Source organism: Lichenostomus cassidix, chromosome 6 (assembly GCF_008360975.1).
Source record: "Lichenostomus cassidix isolate B80296 chromosome 6, HeHo_3.0, whole genome shotgun sequence".
In the NCBI taxonomy this organism is placed as follows: Eukaryota; Metazoa; Chordata; class Aves; order Passeriformes; family Meliphagidae; genus Lichenostomus; species Lichenostomus cassidix.
In genome coordinates this window covers 11615735-11636399 of record NC_139487.1, presented here as the reverse complement: position 1 = coordinate 11636399, position 20665 = coordinate 11615735, and the positions used below count along the sequence as shown (strand labels likewise).

The 20665-nt window shown below is 42.3% G+C and overlaps 1 protein-coding gene across 3 annotated transcripts in view; it reads right to left on the bottom strand.

The window, feature by feature from the left end:
• Positions 1-3987: 3987 nt before the first annotated feature.
• Positions 3988-20665, bottom strand: part of SH3PXD2A (SH3 and PX domains 2A) — a 241894-nt gene continuing 225216 nt past the window's right edge. For all 3 annotated transcript variants that reach the window (XM_085064899.1, XM_085064900.1, XM_085064901.1), the window contains 5 exons: positions 16689-16806; positions 10898-11232; positions 9980-10029; positions 7760-7879; positions 3988-7629 (listed from right to left, as the gene is read on the bottom strand). In XM_085064899.1, coding sequence (XP_084921025.1) covers positions 5734-7629; positions 7760-7879; positions 9980-10029; positions 10898-11232; positions 16689-16806 — 2519 coding nt within the window. In that variant the 3' untranslated portion in view covers positions 3988-5733. The remainder of the gene's footprint in view (positions 7630-7759; positions 7880-9979; positions 10030-10897; positions 11233-16688; positions 16807-20665) is intronic.

Sequence of the window (20665 nt, the reverse complement as noted above, 5' to 3'; positions counted from 1 at the left end):
ATAGCCACAGGACAGGAGATGTACTTCCCAGTGCACAGAGAACCAAGTGCTCTGGCTTTCACATTTCTCTTGCACCTTACAAAAATAGTCCAGTTTTTCCAAAGGTAGTAGATTTTGCTGCTACCTGTAAAGTCACATTATTTTTGACAGACAGAAGTTCTCCTTCCATTCTAATAGAATTTAAGACAATACCTCTTTTGAAGAGCAAAGTTTCTGCCCAACTTTGTTTAGGACCTGAGAGATCCACTTTTGCAAGCCAAGAAATATGAAATCAATATCCAAAATATTTGTGAAATTCTGCAGGTGAGAATTAACTTAGATAAAATGGAGAATTTTTCTTCTTAGGTTAACAGTAAGGACAGAAAAGAAAAGATCTGTAAACCATATTCCCATAGCTCTTGCAATAAATACAGGTAACAACACAGTATCAAAACTTGGGACTGCACCAGCAGAATTATTTTCCCTTTTGAAGTTACCATCAATTCTGAAGCGCAACAAAGGACGTAACCAGCAGAGACAAACCAGAAGACAGAATCATGCATGGATGACATACAGAGTGTTTCAAGCACAGCTCAGAAGTCCTGTATTGATAAGGATGTTAATGAACATTCTATACATAATCCTGGCAACATGCTGCATAACCCTTATACAGGTGATACTTTTTTATGGAAAGCAGCCACTCCCAAACCAAACCATCCCAGCTGTCAGTCTCTACCTACCCAAGGGTCCTGTTTTCATCCAGTTGCCCCCTCCACTGCATTTCTCCTTGCCCTAAGAGTGCATTAATAGAGAATTGCAAACATTTCACACTGCACGTTCCACTCCAAGTCCTGGATGAGGGGCCTGTTTATTCTATGAATATTGCACTTATCCACTCATTGGATTTGCTTTTTCTCAAGAATGCAGAGTATTTGGGAAACAATAGAAAAAATAGTAGGATACAACACAGGAAAATATGAGTAACAAGCTAGCTATGAAGATCTAAAATTAAATAGTACTAGTTCTATTCTGTTAATACTAGTAATATGAAAATAATGAATGCTTTATCAAATTCCCTTGGTTTTCATATAAGATAAAAGCAGTAACTTTCTTTTTAACTGAGGAAAGCAATGAATATATATTACAATAAAATATGATTCATTAAGATCTGAAAGTGATGAAAACAATTATATAATGCCTTCGTCAAACTTTATAGCATCATAACGGAAGGAGTCTTTGGGGTGCACATCCACAAGGGACAAATGCATTTTTAGCTATACCCATCCAGATGTGAAATTCCATTTTGAAGAGTCTAGCTGCAAGACAATTTCAATCTTTCATTATTGTGTATTTGCTAGTATTGAATAATCAATTTCAAAACTTCCTGTCAACACATCAGTTAATTATCCCAACATGTGCCCATTATCTTGTTGATCTTGAAAAGTCTGGCTTGCAGAGGACTGGTATATATGACTACACTCACCCATTGCATGGGGTGACAGCTAAAACAATGAACAGGAATTGCCTCCCATGGGGAAGGACTCCAAACAAAATGCATGACTTGCTGTTAAGAGAAAGTGTTTTGAAAGGGGAGACAAGGGAAACCAGCAAATAAACTTTTCAGGCATTATATAAACCTCAATAACGAACTCAGAAGTGCTCATTATTATTAAAGTTGCAGTATACAGCAAGACACAATTTTCACATTCTTTAATTTTGTTCTCTGGCATTGCAGTTTGGAATTTATGCTGGTCCAAATTCAAGACTTTTTGGAAAACACAGAGATTGAGTGGGTGAGAGCAAGACAGCAAGAGCAGCCGCCTCTCCCCCCAGAGGAGGGCCCCCTTCAGCTGCAAATGGCTTTGCTCAAGCCCTGCAGACTCTTCCTCAACAATCTGGTTCAGGAATAGACCAGAAAGAGAAATTTAAACAGTACTATTGATTTCTGCATTGAGTGTTCACTGAGGTGTACATGACATTTAAATATTGCTCTTGATCCAGTGTCAGTTCTGACAAATTTAGTAAATAAAAGGCGACATTAACATTTTTAGAAAAGAGCTAAAACACTTCTAGCACTACACTGTCCTCTGAGCACCCTGACAGGTTTTCCTGCCCTGCAGTCAGCTTTTCTGATGTAGCTTAAAGGCCTTTCTCTCTGTTTCACAGCTAAGTGCAAAGGGCTTGTTATTTTGGGTATAAGTAAACTGACCAAAACTAGCTGCTTGCTGATGGAAAAAATAATTATTTTCCTGATATCTCTCAGTTGAAAGAATAAAAAAAACAAGAGAGAGCATCTGACTGAGAGATGCCATGACAATGGTAAGACAGGAGTGGGGAAAGTTGCACTGGGGATATTTGTTTTAAAAGTGCCCTTTTAAACACAAGCAGCCAAAACAACCACCAAGTGAAGGGAAGCCCAAATGGAAGCTTTTCCACCAGGGTGGAAGCCAGCGTGCCAAGTGTCGGCCCACAACAATTTCTGGCAATCTGCTCCCCATCCTTTTTGCTGGTACAGGTGAGGGCAGAGGGAGGCCACAAGTGTGGCTCTGCAGCCCATCTACAGGGTCTGGCCACTCCTCAGGAGGGCATGAAGTCTTTGGGATGGGATAAAGGAGCACCTGAGCCATGGAGCTGCTGCAGGCACTCTCCCCCTGTGTCACCCTGCACTGCCTGGGGCACTGCAAACCACCTCCCTGCAAAAGCCAGGGCTGGAGAAGTGAGCCAGCAGGATGGAACAGGAGCTGTGGGGCAGACAGATGTCTCAGACAGAGCTGTCTCAGGCAGACTTCGAAGCCTCCTAACCTGAGCCTCAAGGAGAATTTGCATCCAGTGGGGCCAGCCTTGTGCAAGGCACATGGCAGCCAGGCACTGGAACTGTCTGCCAAAACCACCTCTGCCACCCCAGACCCTGCAAGGACTCCTGCAGTTCAGAGGTGCCCTGGGCACCTCTGCTGGATGCAAATGTGAGTATTTCCAATAGTCTGGGCTCTTCTTCCCTCCTTGGACAGTGCTTGTGTCAGGCCATACATACTCAGAGGATTCAGTGGCTCAATGCAGAAGATCTGGGAGCTGTGCTTTACATCCCCCCAAAGAGATGACCTAGTGGGAATGTCTTTAAACAAAACTTTAGAATATTTTAAATAATAAGTTAATTCTTAATAAATACGTGCTTCAAGAAAATGATAATTATATACTGCACCTTTAAATAATGCACTTAGTTCTCTGCATTGGCTTCCATTTTGGTTTCTTTTATTGTTAAAGTGCATTAACTCAAAATAATGAACCACTTCCTCATCATTATTGTTAAAATAAATCATAACATTAATACGAATCACTAAGTCACTACTATTAGTACTGCAATCTAGCAGATAATTCTATGTATTGCTCTATTTAATACTGTCCAGCAGAAGAATATAATACTTCTATTATAATCTCACAACAGCTCCAGCAGTCTTTTATGGCTGCTACCATATTAGTACAACTAAAAATGGGGAGAAGTATGAGAGACAGGGCCACAATGTCTCAGATACACATCCAGTAAGATGTAATTAACTGGACACACACTATTAAATCATATGGTAAGACATTAAGGTACAAAGAGGACCCTGCACACTGTGATATGAGCTGTTGTGCAGTTACACATCCTTCTCCTGCCACCACAATTTGAAGGGATCCCAAACAAACAGCCTCCCCTCCCCACCTGCATGCAGAGAGCTGCTCAAACCACAGCACTGTTTGTCGCCTGTAGTTGTGGCACCTGGATGTTGTTTCAGCTATGGAAAAGGACATCAGTCACATTAGCTGTAGGCAACTCTCTCAGTGTTATCATGGAAATTAACAAAACTCCCAAACCACACACACACACAAAAAAAAAAGAAAAATAAAAAAGAAATAAAGAAAAAAATGGAACGAAAAAAATAGAAAAAAAAAAGAAGAGGACAAGAACAACACATAAATTGCCTAATTTGTTTTTTTTTTTGGCAGTGAAACATCCCCAGTAACAAATGGTATTGTTGTGCTATTTTACTCAGCCCCTTGATCCCAGCTACTTTGAAGTCTTTACAACCTTTAACTTCCAAGCCAAATCAGTACGAAACTCTGGCGGAAAAAAGGGCATGCAACACTTTGTGTAAACCAGTAGTGAAATGGTGTGTCCCTCCCCCTTAAAACAGATTTACAATGATGCCTATTATTTAAAGAAATTGGATATTGATCTTGAGTGATTAACAAGGCCATTAAAAAAACAAAAAACCCAAGCATGACTTCCTTAAGTACAGTAGGGATTTAGTAAATTATGTTTACAGTACAAGGCTACCTCACAAATAACTCCATATTCCCATCCTTTTCCAACGGATACCTCTTCCATTTCCCACACTACCCACACCATGTGCCACGTTTCAAACCATGAGTTAAGAAAGGCAAATAGAACTGGAACTAGAAGAGGCAGCTTCCTGGTTAGATGCATTGTAGACCAAATTGCTTTGATATTAAATCTCTGAGCCTGAGAAGCACAGGCCCACTTTCCAGTACAAATGTACTTTTTGGATTCAAGTGGGAACAGAAACACATATTTGGCTCGTACTTCAGTTTTAAGTCTTTTCTGGTAAAACCAGACACACACAAATAAAATACAGTAAACCCAGAATGCACAGAAAAGACAAAAACAAAACACAAAAGCAATTCCCCAAAAATATACAAATTATGTGCAGACTGAGTTTGATGGCTTTTTTTTTTTTTTTCCACTCATTGTAAACACTGATGTTGTAGAAAGGTTACAAATGTTTCTCACTAATATCTCGGTGGGCCCTGCCAGCAGTCAGCACCCTTGGATTTGGACTAGAGGGCAAAACAAGAATTAACACATTTGACAGCTTTGTCTTTAGTGTTTTAAGGGACTTTGATAAGTTTTGAGAAACCCAGCTCTGGGAAGAGAATCAACCAGTATCACCTGGCAGGAGTCAGGCACAGAACCAAACACGAAGCCTACACTGTAATTGACGTGCTTAAGCAAGGGGTTTGTAGGTTTGTTTTCACAAGCACCAGTAGGCATCACTGCCCTAGAACACCTGAAATCCCAACTCAAAGAACAAGATAGAATGAAAGAAAACAAAAAGCCCCCAACATACACCACCTGATGGCCTTTTCTGGTGAGTTAGCCATAACAACACTGAAGTCAGAGACCAAAACTCTCCACGATAAAAAGGCTCCAAACTCTGGACCTACCAACTGTTGAGTATAGTATTCAAAAAAAAAAAAAAAAAAGTGAACATCTCCAAAGGATTAGAGTCCCTCTGGGTTTCAGAAACTTCCATCTGCTTCTCACTGTAAGTTGTGGAAAAGCATTCAAAATTCTTGGGTATTCCATGTATGGACAAGAATGAGAAGAAAGGGAGCCAAGATTGTAAAACAGTTTGGCACAGAACTCCCCAAGTAGATGCATGTGTATTTCTCTCACAAAAGGCACACATTTGGTTTCCTATCAATAATGGGAAGGATGGGATGTCATACCCTGTTACACATACAAGATTATTAACAACTTCACAAAAAGGCATTTGACTATGCTGCATCTTCCTCGTAGTTGCTTACAACATGTAAACCCCGCAAACCTCTCCAGAACATGGCAGATTTGTCCTCAGTACAGACTCCTTTGTACAAACTGGAGCACAGGGAAACGTCTTTTTGTGTAGCAATTGTTTTTTCCACATGTACACAGCAGGAACAGTATAAATTAGGGAGGTTAAAGATATTGCAATATTAGTTCTTTTTCTCCAAATAATTTGAGGGCACCCAGCCTTTGAATGGCTTCACACCATTCATGATCTGGCAGTACCACCAGCCATTTGGGTTCCTTTCGAGGACCTCCATGCAGACACCTTCCTGAAACCCTGCAGTCTCCTCATCCCCTTCATAGTCTGCAATGGAAACATAGATGTCCTTGAGATTGTTGTGGATGAACTGGGATTTCTCAATGGGCTTTGGCCTGACTGTGGACACAGGGATCCCATTCCTCTGCGTGGCAAGGTTGGAGGTGGTGTCAGAGCTCTCTGTGCCCAGCCGCTCCGGCTGCTTTCCCTTTGTGTCACCGGGCTGTGCCCACGCGTTGCTGAAGGAGGAATTCCGACGGACGGTCCTAAGTTGGTCTGTAGTTGTTAAAGACTCATTTCTGCGCAAGGAGCACGACAGGTTGTTTTCCTTTGGTGGTGGAGACACAAACACTGACTGCGGACGGACAGCAAGCTGCCTCACACCGTTCCTCATTTTAACTGGCCCTGATGTTTTTGAAAAACCACCAGGAGGTTTGCTTGGGATGGGTGGTGTCGCACGTTTGCTCTGGTTGATGGTGTTCAAAGCCTGAACCCTCTTCTCTATCTTCTCTAAACTGTTTGACTTGTTTTCGTTTTTCCTGTTCCTGGCAAGTGAGGAATCAGTCTCTGCTGATGTAGTTTCTTGCTGGTTATCAGGGAGAGCCAAATAATGGGAAGGAGCCCAGCCTTCCATGTCTCCGTACTTCAGGTACCACCATCCACTGGCTTGCTTTTCCAGCACTTCCACTTCTACTCCTGCTGGGAAGCAAATTTCAGAATCTTGTACCTTTTGGTATGAGTCAGTGGTCACATAGAAACATCTGGAGTCATTTTCTTGCTCAGTTTTGGCAGTATGGCTGGAGCAGAACATGCCACGGGAAGGAGCTGTGATAAGATCAGCTGAGCTTCTCCGCACAGGGTCCTCCTGGCTCTCAGAAGCCAAGCGAGGGGGGCTTGCAGACTCTTCACTTCTCGAACCTTTGAGTCCACCTCTGAGCTGCCCAGTTGGCCTCAGCTGGCGCCTTAAAGTGCTAATATCCATCTTTTCTTGGCTCTGAGAATCTGCCTTGTTCAGGAAGGGTTTGGGCCTTACGATTGGCTTTGCTCTGATGGAAGGACTCTGCCCAGGATCTTTCTTCACACCCGTTCTTGGCACGCTGCGTAAGCCGACATCTGAAGCTGATCTTGGTTTTGTCTCCTCGCTCCTGGAATAGTGACATTTTCCAAGATCGGGCTGGGTGTTTTTGTCTGTCTTGAGCTTCACAAGTGATGATACAGGAGAACTGGAACATGGAGAATTCCTTCGGATCAGGGACAGAGAGGAGCTTTTCTGAGAATCAGAATCCCCACTAGATTCCTTATTGGACAAAGCATCTTCCACGTAACGTCTGAACCCCTCGTTCTCATAGATGGTCTCTTCTTCATGAGCAACTTCTTCTGAAGACTCTCCAACTTTGAACTTGGCTTTCTGAAGTGATGACACAGGTGAGGGCTTGAGGGGCTGAAACAGCCGTTTTTCGGGAGTGCCCTCTTCGTGATGACTTTCACTCACTTCACACTCTGAGTCAAAGCCAAAGGCAGGCACATCATACTCAGGTTCTTCATATTTCAGCCTGTGGGGAGAATCTTGGGTATCTCCTGAAGAAACTGCTCCAGGAGTTGTTCCTTCCTCAGAGTCTTTTGGCTTACTGGGAGGTGCTGGGGGAGGAACCTTTGGGCGTGTTAAGGTACTGGTTCTTCTGTTCAAATTTGGTTTCTTTCTTTTGTCAATGTAAGATGCTGGAGCCCATCCTTCCTTCTCTCCAATCTGCACATACCACCAGCCACCAGAATTCTTTTCTATAACCTAAGAGATAACAAGGAACATGTTACTTGGTCAAAAATTTCAACCCACTGCTTTCCACTCCTCCCCTTTAATCCATTCCCATGCAACAGATAAATACTACAATTTTTCCAGATACACTGTTAAGGCTCACCTCTGCTTTTTGTCCTCCACGGAAGCTTATGCCATCAGAGATGCATGACTGGAACTCAGCAATGGTGTAATATTCCACTTCCACAGAGGGTGGCTCTGGTGGCTTGGGTAACTGAAAACCCTACGGCAAATAGGATTCTTTGTTCATTTAAACTAGAGAAAAAGTCAGCTAAACAGCAGTATGAAAAAAAAAAATTGCTTTTATTCACTAAGACTCTTCCTTCTTCCTGTGCTATTTCCTAATGATAAATGCCCAGTTCTCCAGAGCAGGAGCTGATGTATTGATATGGGCTAAAAGAGAAAAGCCTTTCAACACATGCACTGTTCATGCCACCTTCACCAGCTATTAAAACTGGTAATCTTTACCTGAATAATAAAATGCTTTACTCGTGGGTGATAAAGTGTGAGCTGCCATTCCAGTCACACTAAGAGCAGCACATTTACACTGAGATTTTGTCCAAAAGACCCAGATCTGGATGACTTGTCACAACTGCAGAAAACTGCATTGCAACAGGCCCCTAACAAATTCTGCCTGCCAGTAAGTATACTAGTTTAAAATGTAATCCAAATGAATTTTTGCTCTTAATCTGCTGCTGGACTTCTTAAACAATCTGGTATGAGCTAATGGGCATCTCTTGTAGCAAGAAAAGAGGATAGTATCATAGACCCCTATGAAGAGCTTTGCCCAGCTAAAGTGCTGGAAAGACTTTGCTACTGGATCAAAACAATTCCAGTTCCTCCCCATAAGACACCCAGACCCTCTACCCAATCCCAGCACAACTTTCATAAAGGCTCTATGAGAAGTGGGACGCTGCTATTTACAGCCATTCTGGCAGCATACCAGACTCCTCTAAAAGATAAATGCCTTTACATTAAGCACATTTTAGAGTTAGCCACAATTATCTTTTAAGGTAATAAATGGGATAAGGGTCCTTCCAGGAATTTCAATATTGAAAGCTTTTCAGATTAGCACAGTGCTCATCTACAGGGCAACTAGATGATGGTGAAGCTGCACAGCTTTACACTTCACTACTTAGGATTCTGTGGAAGAACTGCAGTTCTGTCAGGATCTCTTGACCACAGGTCAGAGCATCCACAGACACACACAGGACAGACAAAGACACAAAACAATCCTGAGCCATCAATGGGAGAAGGGCAAATCACATACTGTGCTTTATTCTCCCGCTCCTCCATTTCTAAGATATCCTTGCTGTAACTAACAGTTGATGTTTCATCACACACAGCATGTGGCATTTCACAGAGAATGCATCTCTGCACCTTAGGAACCGTGTCTAACAATGTTATAATTGGATGTTTCTACACTATAAATTCTGAAATACAGCAGAAGCACAGCATAATAAAATGCCTTCAGATAATAGGATGGTTTGGATTAAATGAAGATAATTAGAAACAGCAGATATGCTAAGAGTTTCACATATAATATCACTGTTATTTTTAGCATGGGACTAAGTGTCACAGTCTTGCCAAAGCAAAGTCTAATTGAAAATAATGCAAAGACAAATAGGAATAAAATGCTAATATGCTATTCATGTAGTTTAAGAAGAATCTCAGATGACAGAAAAATTACAAGTCACATACTGCTCATAAAGGGTACAGCAAAGATTAAACACTATGTATTGCCTAGATAAACAAGCTATTAGCATGACTTTTATGTAAATACACTAGTGACTGATTCCTATTGAAGATGACAGTTCTAATCTCAAATTGGTACAAATTCCCAGAATTTTAGCTTTGAGGATAAGCAATCATAGGGTCTCATTTGTGTAGCATTCCAAGCCACTTTAAACTTACACAAGAGTGAAGCTTACCCACCTCAAAGGTGGTAGCAATGGAAGGAGGGGACACATTGCCAGTTGCTCAAGACAAGAGAAGGTCAAAAGTTTCAGTCTGGGCTAAGGACACCCAGAGGAGCTTCAAACCTTCTGAGTCAACCAAACAAATTTTAATGCTCATGCACAGAACATAGCAGCTTTATGATATTCTCCCTTCAGACCAGATTAGCTGGGGCAACAGAATAGCAGAAAACCTGATTTATCATTAGGATGCGCTGAGATCTGCTCAACACTTACACAATGAAATGAACAGGCATGCAAATAAAGGATCTCTCAGCTACCCCTCCCACCTTGTACAGCTGCACAAAGTCTCACAAAGCACCCAGACACCTACCCACTGCTAAGATAAACCATAAACCAATACACACCAGACTGGACTCTCTTCGTGGGGGTGGCCTTGTTCTTAGATTTGGAGAACCTGAGCAGGAAAGGGAAAAGAGAGTTTATTTAACTTTGCAAGTAATGCTAAACACATTTTTCAGCAGCTCTCTGCTGTTACACAGTTTGAGAATAGAAGTCAGTATTTGCAATATTTAAGGCATCTCTGTGAAACAAGATAGGAAACTATGAGGGTATATTAGAAATACCAAGGTAGCTTAGCTATTCATCTCTGCTAAGCCAGCAAATTTAAGAGGAAATCACTGCCAGAAATTAGTGGATTGTATTTTCTGCTGGAACTGACCAGCTCTATTGGAGACTGACCAGCAAAGAACTGGCCTAATACCTATTTTCCCCCCAGCAGTAAAAAGAATTCACTAAATAAATAACACTCACACTGTCCTCTCTCACAGTATTTTGCCATTCCTTGCACAGAATAGCATCAGCATCTACATTCTGCAGATGAAGTAGTAAAGACATTATAGCAACTTGCCCCCAGGAAAGCAGCAGAACAAATGCAAGAGAAGACACAGGTGGTCTCCTCAACTTGAGCATGCCATCACATTATGTGCATTTCTGGGATAGAAGAGCACATTTTAGAGTGTTCAAAAGGAAAAAAGTACTCTGTTAATCTTTCCAGAGAAGAATAAACACATGCAGGCTAAGATAAAGAACCACCAGCCAGCCTGTGCATAAAGTGAACTTAAATTTTATCACTACTAATGAAGGACCACATTCTGGAGTCCCTGTAGATACATCTATACACTATGTAAAGGTCTGTTTGTGTGGACTTGGCTGTAAGGCCAGGACATGTGGGACCTCAGCTGACAGGCAATGCCAGCCCTGAAAGGTAGAGAACAAGAATTCATTGCAAGCCTGTGACTACCCAGACTACTTTTCTGCCTTACTTATTTGAGCTCTTTGTGGTGCTATCCTTGCTATGGCTGGGGATCCCTGGGCCAGTTTGGAAGCCTGCTTGTCTGGAGTCATCATGGCATTGCCATTAGAGTCATTGCACAGGATGGGCAAACTGATTTCCTTCTTGGTGATATGAGTTTCTGCAGACTCATTTTCTACTTGAGCTTCTTTGTCAGTAGATGATTTCTTGTTCAGCAGGTTACTGATCTCCATGATGTTTCCTATGATTTCCACTGGCCCAGTCAAGTTCTTTTTCCTAGATGGAAGATCGTCTTTAGCCTTCTTCAGATACGAAGCTGGGGCCCAGCCTTCTTTGCCCAGATACCTGCAAATGCAAAAGGAAACACCATCACATCAAACACAGCATTCTCATGCATTTCAGGTAGAACAGCTAAAGCAAAAGTCATGGATGGCAACGTCAAACAAAGTCTGCAGTTCTCAAATAAAATTTCATGGCTTGTATTCATTTAGTACCTATTGATTAGACATATCAAAGTCAGCTGAGCCAGCAGTAAACTGTGTAGTTGAAAGTCACTAATCAACCTAAGGAAGGAGTCTCTCTGGACAAGAAATAGTTACACACAAGATAAAGAGCTTCACCAGTTTTATGCCTCCCTTACACAGTACTAGGCAAACTCAGTGTTTTCCCACTCAGCAAAAATGCAAACTAGTGAGTAAAATATTTTAATAGTTTTTATACTTCCTGGTGGCAACTCAGATTGGAAATGGGCTGAAGCCAGGGTGTACAGCAGCCAGTACAGAGAACCCATGTCTGCTGTTAAGCTACTTTGTGTGTAACTTGTGCAAGCCTCCCTCCCTGAAATTTTAAAGGCCACTGGCCCTCCTTCCATAATTTCCAGCTCTGAATGAGCAGCCTTCTCTCATGGAGCATATGGGACCCTTAAACTACTGCAGCTTCTTCTAGAACGGCAAGAACAAGAAACAATTTGACTAAGGAAAAATGGCTTTGATGGAGACTCATTTTCCTGAACAAGCTAGAGGTTATTCGAAGAAATAAACTGGGAAATGTGAACAGACACCTGAATCCAGTATGTGTTCCCAAAACACCAGCCCGAGCTGATCACGCTACACATCAAACTGAAGTAATTCTTCTACAACTGGGTTTTAGGGAAAATGCTTTTTCTAACTCCTGCCATTCCTAACACCTCAGCAGGGATTTCAGATTACAATCAGACTCCTGGGAGGATCACATGGATGAACTCTGCTTTCCTTAATGAAACCCTAACTTGCTAGAGTGTGAGTCACTGAAAACCATCTCTCTTTAATCTCTCAAGATACCCAAAGCAGGCACTTGAACTGTAAGTGGGAAAACAGGCACCATTAAAATCCTGGTGCTCAGGAAATCTACAGGAAATACAAAGGTTAAAACAGTAAGACTCTAAGGTTCTTTATTGAAAAGGAAGCCTCATTAGGCAGCAGAGGAAGGACCCGGGGCATGTGGGATATGAGCAAATCATTCCCTGGCAGGTGAGCATCTTTGTCATGACAACACTTGGATTCTGAGGTTTCCAGTCAGATTTCTGCATTAAGTCTCATCCTTGGCTCCCTCACCACATCCACACACTTGAGAATGGCTCTGTGTCTTTACAGGGAGAACAGGAAAATGCAGTGTAGATTTGATTCTCTAGACTTCTTTATTACTCTTCCTGCATAAAAGCAAATACAATTGTCATACTTCCAGCAATGACTACAAAGATCTTTCTGTCCAAAATCCTGCCTTGTTCTCCCCACCCACCTAGACCAGACAGGATACTAGAGATTCTGCTTCTCCCTACATACCTGCCTTCTGTCACACATGAAGGTAAAGATGTAGGATCTCCCCTGCTCATGGAGCTTGGTGACAAGTTTTTCCAACTATTCTGATATCAAAGGAAAAAATCTCAACAGCTCTGAGCTTTGTTTAATGCATGCAGACCAACAAGAAGTAGCAATCTGGCAATAACTTGATCTGACTTCCAAAAGATGCACAGCATCCACTGTATGTATTCACTGTGTCAAGAAACAACTTGGATCTATTGAATCCTGTCTGTTTTGAGGCTTTTCTGCTAGCCTCAAACCAAGCCAAAAAAGGAAAAGGAAAAAAAGACCTCAATACATGCCACAATTCCTGTTGTGTCAAGGCATCACCCTGTGCCATTTTCCAGCCCTGGAGACTTTTGGCTTCGTTCCCTTTTACAGTTGACAGCCCTTTTGCAGAGCTACTGACCAATGCTCTCTGCTACCTTTGCATCAAGTAAGGTTTTTTAAAGGATATTTGTGAGTTTATATGATGTGGAGGTAAAAAGGTCCTCATCTGTCAGAAAGCCACAGTGGCCAATGCACTGAGCACTTCAGTTCCAAAGGTTACTTTCAACAGAGCTTGATTGTGCAAAATCAGCAAGAAAAAACAGTTTACATCCATCTTAGTTTTTGGGAGACTTAACATGTTTAAGATCAGAAAGGCAGCCACAGGCAGGTTCTGTACTGGCTTGTTAGTTCTCCTGCCAACTGTTTGTATCTGGATCAGCCTGTGTAACCCCACTGCTACCAACACCTCTGATCTCACGTAGCTTCTCCCAAAGAATAAGCACAGCAATAGATGGACAGTGAGTAACTCTGGGCAACATACCCTCAGAAGGGAGGCTGTTGCAGGCTATTTCTTCCTGTGTTAGCCCATTTAACCTGAAGTTAATGCTGAGCAGCAGTTACCAGAAACTACCAGTTTATTTTTGCAATGTCACAAACAAAAGCTACTTATGTAAGTCAAACAGGCTCATATTTTTTCTTAGTCCTTGAATTTGGCAATCTTCAAGATGTTTGAAAATTTAACCTTAGAAGATTCCTTGATCTTCCCCATTTTACAGCTGAAAGAACTAAAACAGCTGCTAATCAATTTCAGAGAAGTCCTGAGCTAGCAATAATCTTCATTTCACAGCTCAAGAGTTGAATCACAAGTATCCTTTCTTCATTTATATTCACAACCTACTGGAGATATTTCAAACCCCATCCTAGACTCCTGCCAGAACCTCCCAGCTGTGCTTCATTCACATGGGCTGAGGCTCACAGCAACCTCAAAACGAAGAAGATGAAGGTAAATAACAAAAGCTTTATTTAGCACATTGGTACTTACTTGTCCTGCAGTCAGTCCACTTGGGCACCACAAGATTGTATCTATTACTGTCACCTGGAGGCAAAGTAAAACCTAAATGACAGATGCTAATGCCAGCTACAGGCACACTGGGAGGCACAGATCTACTAAACTCAATGGAAAGTAAGCAGGATCCCAGGACAGAGCCTTTCTTTCATTTCTCCAGAGTCCTGATGTTCTGCTTTTTTAAAAAAAGTCATAATGCATGTGGGGCAAAACAAAGACAGACACCAATATTGACTCTAGCTTGTAAAGCATTAAGTTGGGAGGGTCTCAGAATTAGGTGCAGTGATTTGGTTCCTTCATGCTTCCAAAACCCTCCCTGTTTATAGTATATGAAGGAAAAAATGGATTAAAACCATAGGAATGTTAAAAAAAGTCAGAAGTGCCTCTGTAAGTCTGAGAGTCACATCTGCTTTCCAGCTCCAGAGCACTGGAATTATTCCAGAGGGAAGCAAACTAGGGAAATAAAAAAAAGAAAAGAAAAAAAAAAGAAAAAGGACAGGAAATGAGGATCAGCACATGGCCAAGAATTTGGAGAAATTACGTATTTAAGGTGGAACAAGCTAATGTCTTTAAGGTGGATTTCATTTGCAAACCACTGGATTTGGTTTTATCTCTACATATTGAAGTGTGTTCAGTCTGTTATCCAGCCCAGGATTCAACTGCATTCTCTCCCTCTCCCCTCACACTCACAACAGGAGGAGTTTCTCCTCCTAAGGCACTCAATACTCAGAGAAGCAAATTTCTGCACGAAGGGAATCTGAAGGGCATCTAACAGTATTCCAGGCAGTTTACATGTAACAAACAGGACAAGAAGGCAGAGATCAGCTACCCAGGCTGCAAAGGACCAGCTTGCAGGGATGGATCACACCATCAATATTTCCAAAGTGTTGTCCATGGAAAAAAGCCCTGTTTCTAAGAGGTCAATCCTCCAGCAAGAAAGTACCACAGTGCCCCAAAGCAGCAGAGGGGAGCAGAGTTGGCACTCCATATACTTGTCACACATAGGGGGAGCACATAACTCATCTTCCAAAAAGAAGAGGGGTTTCTGAAATAAAAATGCCTCCTGCAAAAAAGCCAAGTACATGCTGCAATCCCCAACTATCATGGGGTGGCTGGGGCATCATCTGTCCTTTCAGCAGATTGCCATGAATGAAGGTGCCATGCAAACCACTGCAGCAAGTGTCACCATGCTCCAGAAGACACTTCTGCTGTGTAGAAAGATGTGTCTTTTAGGTTGACTAAAAGGAGCGTGTGAGGAAAAAGGGAAAAAAATTTTCTACTTATTGGAGGAGTGTTAATATGGCAAAGGAAAACCTCTAGTAGTAACCAGGCTACTATAACTGCAGGAAGAGAATACAAAAATAAACTAGACATGTCTTGCAATGGTTCTCCCCTCAGAAAGCCTATGTGCTCAATTCCCCTATCTGAAACTTCGGATTACACTTCTGTAGATGATTAAGGGAGAAAAAATGTGACCTGACCAAACCCAGGCATTTTTGAGTTCCTCCTATCTAGAGTGCCTTCCTGGCTCCACTGCTATCTTTATTGGAATCATCAGATAGAAAACTGATTTTTTTTTTTCTCCTAAGTAAGGGAAATAAAAAAAACCAACATTGCTTCAGTCAGCATTTTCACAGTCCTTATTCACAGCCGATAAATCAAGCAGAATTCAAACAAAAGCAAGTTATGACTTAGGTGGGAAAAGAGGAAAAACTAATCACTATAATTACAAGTTGAATGGAAAAAGATTACTGTACAAGATATTTTGCACTGCTGAGAGATAAACCTCCATTTTTAAGCTACCTGTTGTATCACATCTTGTTTAACGAGAAATGAGATGTCACAGCACTGCCAGATTCATACATAGATACAAGAAAAGGGGCAGAATCACCAAAGAGCACTAAAACCTAAATGCTGTGTGAGCCTACAGGAAGAAAGCTCTCATCAAGCGCTCATCCTGACACCTGACATCACTGAAACAGCATCTAACCTACAGATGCATTTACAAAGTAGATTCTTACATCAAAACTCTCTGCTACAAAGTTTGATACGAAATAACAACCTCACCTGCCCTTGGAAACCAGTCCCTTCACTTTAGGAATATCTAATGTGGACAGCCAGAACTCAAAGCAAATTAGCTGAAACCACTGGTAAGCCTGCAAAAGGGCTGTAGCCAGCAAACTGATCTCATATCCCTGAAAGTAGCACTACCTGCCCCAAACAGCTCAAGAGATCACAATCAGCCTTTCAGCATTGCTATAAATAGATTTAAATAGGTTGCAGAATAACGCTTATACTGGAAGCACATTAAAATGATATACAACAGAAAGCCTTGTTAGGTCTCACAGATCTTAACTCAGATATGGGCTTTTAACTTGAAGCAAGAAAAAACCCTCTAAAACTGCAAGTTAAGGCATTTCCTCACTGGAATGGTCCAGCCTTTGCAGACACTTCTGTGTTATTTTAGTCACCACTGTATCGCCTCAGACTTCTCTTTACATTTCTTCAACAGGCATTATGAACAATTTGGGCTTCCTCCAGCTACAGAATGAGTTAAATGCTAACACTCAGTGACTGATCAGAAAAGCTCATTGTCACAGTTTCTGTGGGTTGCACAGCTTCTTTACCTGATGTACCACCATCCTTCCAGGTTCTTTTGGATTACCTCCACGGTGACTCCTTTTTCGAACCCAATCTCATCCTTCCCCTGGCTGGCATATGGCTGGATGGTGACATATTTCTCTTCTGGTGAGGGGAGAAAAGGCAACATCAGTTAGGGTCAGGATCAGCCCAGCTGTTTTTCTGCACTGCTTGCTTTTAAACTGTTATGCAGCGATTACGTGAAGCCATTACAAAAGGCGGAGCCCTGCTCAGGGGCCCGCTGGTTATTTATGCTGACGACATGACAGATAATCAGCCCCTCGCCACTACCCTGCTGCTGATAATCACAAAACGTTTCCATGCCAATAATGACACAAATTCCCCAGAGAGCTCCCCCTGCTTCTTCCCACCTCCCTCCCCCCCTCCAAGTTCCTCGAGCGGGTAAGGGAGAGGATTTGAAGCTGGACTTAACTCCCATACTGTAACTTGACAGAATGAACGCGGCTGCCAAATCAGCCGAGCGTCACCGCGGGAGCTGCAGCCAGTTGGCTCCTTGCACACACACATGGCTGCACTAAGCATTGTGTTACTGAAACCCGAGCACTGCATCCCCAGAGGGACACATCTCCCCAGCCCAGAGAGGCTGGCCCAGCACACTGCTCTCCTTGCACCTCCCAAGCAGCACAGGTCTACAGCAACGAGCTTGAAACATTTTAAAAAAACCCCAAAACCAACACAGGAACAAAAGAGGTTTGCGTATAACAGAAGACAATGCAGCATCTGCATTCATGGGTTGTGAAGTGTTTTACAAACATACTTTTGCTAAACCTCACTCCAGAGAAATGCACGTCTGACACTGGTGAAGGAGGGCCAGAACTAAGACACACACTTCAAAAGCACAGACTGAAATTCAAGTATGCTGTTTGAGCCCAAAACTTAGCATCCCTATTCATTTCCAGCATCTCTCCCCTTCCCAGCTGGGCAGAGGTTTTAAGCAGACTTGCTGAGAGCAAGCCAATGAGCAGAGCAGAACAGACACTTGTCAACATCATCTTCCACCTACCAGGAGTCATTCACTGCAGCATTTCCATTACACTCAAGGTCAACCTTTCCCCCTGGAGCTCAAAAAATTACACCTGGCACTGAAAACTCAAACTACCATCCCTCCTCAGCAGCAGCAGACATAGAAAGTGTCACCAAACCCCTCTCCTTAGCCCAAACTACAGTGCATGTGACAGCATGAGTTTCTGTAGCTAGATTAAAGACAGCAAAGGCAAGCAATTAAGTGCACCCCAGCAAGCCTTCCTAGAACTTTCTACCAGCAGTCACAACAAGGCAGGGAAAGAACAAGTAGAGGGCTGTCAGTGCACAGAAATGGGCAGGAAATTAAGTGAATCCAGAGCTCCTGATCACTGCAGAACAAAGGAGCTATGAAAAGGCTGCAGCAGTTTGAAGCAAACACTCCTGAAGAGAGTAAAACAGATCCAAGCAGCTGTTTGGTTTTGTGGCTCAACTGCATTTTGTTGCTGGGTGAAGCATGGAAACTCTAATGAAAAATAGACCAAACAAGTCCTTACTGAGATAAAGTAAGAAATAATACCTCAGAAAGGGGAAAATAATGTTGACAGAGCATCTGATGGCAGAGAATTCAGCAAAGCTACATCTCTGAAGTCAAGTCCATTGAGTGGTCACATTTCTACTTCTACTTCTGATGGGGCAAAACTTCTGTCTACTTCTGTCAAAACCTTTGTTTCCAAGAGGAACATACTCTGTGCTGCTGTCCCCTAGGAGGACTGCTTAACTGGCTTATCACTGGTAAGAAATTCCAGCTAGTTTTAATTAGCACCATCAGAATATGACATTTTCCCCACAGAAATGCTCCATTACAAGATGACAAATGAAACGTGGCAAATGAAACCCCAGCTTCCAAGTCATAGGACAAGACAAGTTTCCTAGCTAGGTTTCCACTCTGTGTGGTAGAACTGGAATAATTTTTCCTCTATTTTCAAGTCACTGCTGCAGAAGGAGCTACATGTCTGGTTTCCACTGCATTCAAAGCACTAAACTGAACTGCACAAGACCCCGGGGCAGCTAGATCTCACCCTTGAAAGGGCCAAGGGAAAGTTCAGAGCTGCTCTGTCCAGATACACATTGTTTCAGACACTTCCAGGGATGTTTCTAGGACAGAGCTAAGCATATATTTGCTGAGCCTTGGAAGAAGGCTCTGTTTTTTCTTTCCCCCACACCAAAGCTGCTTTATAACCCAGGCTATCAGGGTTCACCCTTGCCACTACATCTCCCACAGAAATTGTTGTGTTTTTTTGGTTTTTCCTCCACCCAAACACCAAGCTCTGCTTCAGCTAATGCCAGCTATTCAGTTCCTCTTGCTGGGCAGAGTGGTCTTGCACTTCAGGGATGTGGCTTCCCTTCTTCTGCAGATGACACTGAGTAGGGTGCTCATTTCAAGCTTCCAACACAGCTTTCCAGACCCCTGCTCCAGGAGGACCTCTGTGAGAGGAACTGAGGCAGTGGTCACCCATTAAAACCAACAGCAGTGGAGTCTGATCATTTGGGAGAAAAGGTAAGGCTCTTCTGAGCTGCCACTGTCTTATTCTGTCCATGAGCACCTTCATTGCTTACATCTTCAGTCCTGTGGCTTTCAACTCAAGACTACTTCTTTTTGAGAGGAAAGCCCTTCAGTTGACTCCTCCCTATACAGAGGAAATCAAAAAAGTGAGTGCATGAAAATAGGGAGGGAAGAAAGAGAAAAAGGATCTACAATGAAGCAAGACAATCAAAAGTGTTAAAAATCCACTCTAGAAAAGAAGGTTCCACAATGTTTTTGTTTAGCAGCTCTATTTTTAAGTCTACAGATAAAAGCCAGGAAGCCACCATTACAATTTCCCCTTGCAAAGTACTTTGACAGCAAAAAATTACATTTCCAAGATTATACATGTTTGGTTTCTGTCAATGCTGCAGGAGATACCACAAACATACATGAGGTTTGTAACTGAAACAGTATTCTGGAGATATGTAATCAAAGTGTAAATTCTGTTTTGTTTCTCAAAGATTATCTCTAGCCAGTAGACATTTTGTATAAACCAAGATTTGCTGAAGGGAAGCAGGGGAGCTTTCAGAGAATGTGTCACTGAAGAGGACTGCTAATGGCATTCAGCATTTCAGATTATTCAAAAGTCTTTAAGACAAGATATTTGACACTTCATGACTGATATATAAAGTTACTGTAAAGACTTAACACAGATAAATGGTTTCATGAGAGAATCAGCAGAGCATCAAACAGCAGAATGACACTGCTCTGAGTTACACTGACAAATCTGATACATCATGCTGGTTTCATTAAGCTTCTGTGACAGGCAATAGCATAAAGCAGAAGTCAGTAAACCATCCCAGACCTACTACAAAGTTATGTGCCCCGATCTACAGAGAATAGAAAAGCATATAATTTTGGTTCATTAAGTTTTGACTTAAGAATTACCAGGAGAAAAAGAAAAAGGCAACCAAAAGGATAATTTGTATTCCCCAGCTGCAGCTTCTGTTACATCAACCTCAGCGTTGAGGTCAAGTGGGCAGAATAAACTTTACTACACGCTACAAAGCGCATACACCAGCTAAAAGGCTGCATTTTTGAAACAGTGGGATGAAACTCCTACATCCCCTGCATGATGAAAACAGCAAGGAGGCAGCTCTGTTTTTAGTGACAACCAGAGATCTATTAATTGCTCAATTAGCCAACTTCACTCACATTTCTTTACCATTAATTTGCAGGTCAAAGACACCTTCCCCAGCTGAAGGTAGGTTCCTCTCTGGAAACTGAGCTGCACTAGTAAATCTGAACAATGCATGCACAAAGAAGCAAAGCCTGTTTGGCAAAGAGCTACAATTCAAGTCTGTCATATCATACATTATCCAACTGCAACCTACTTAGGCTGGAAGGAAAGGCTTAATATGTGCCATTCTCTCTCCTCTGCAGACACAGGCACTG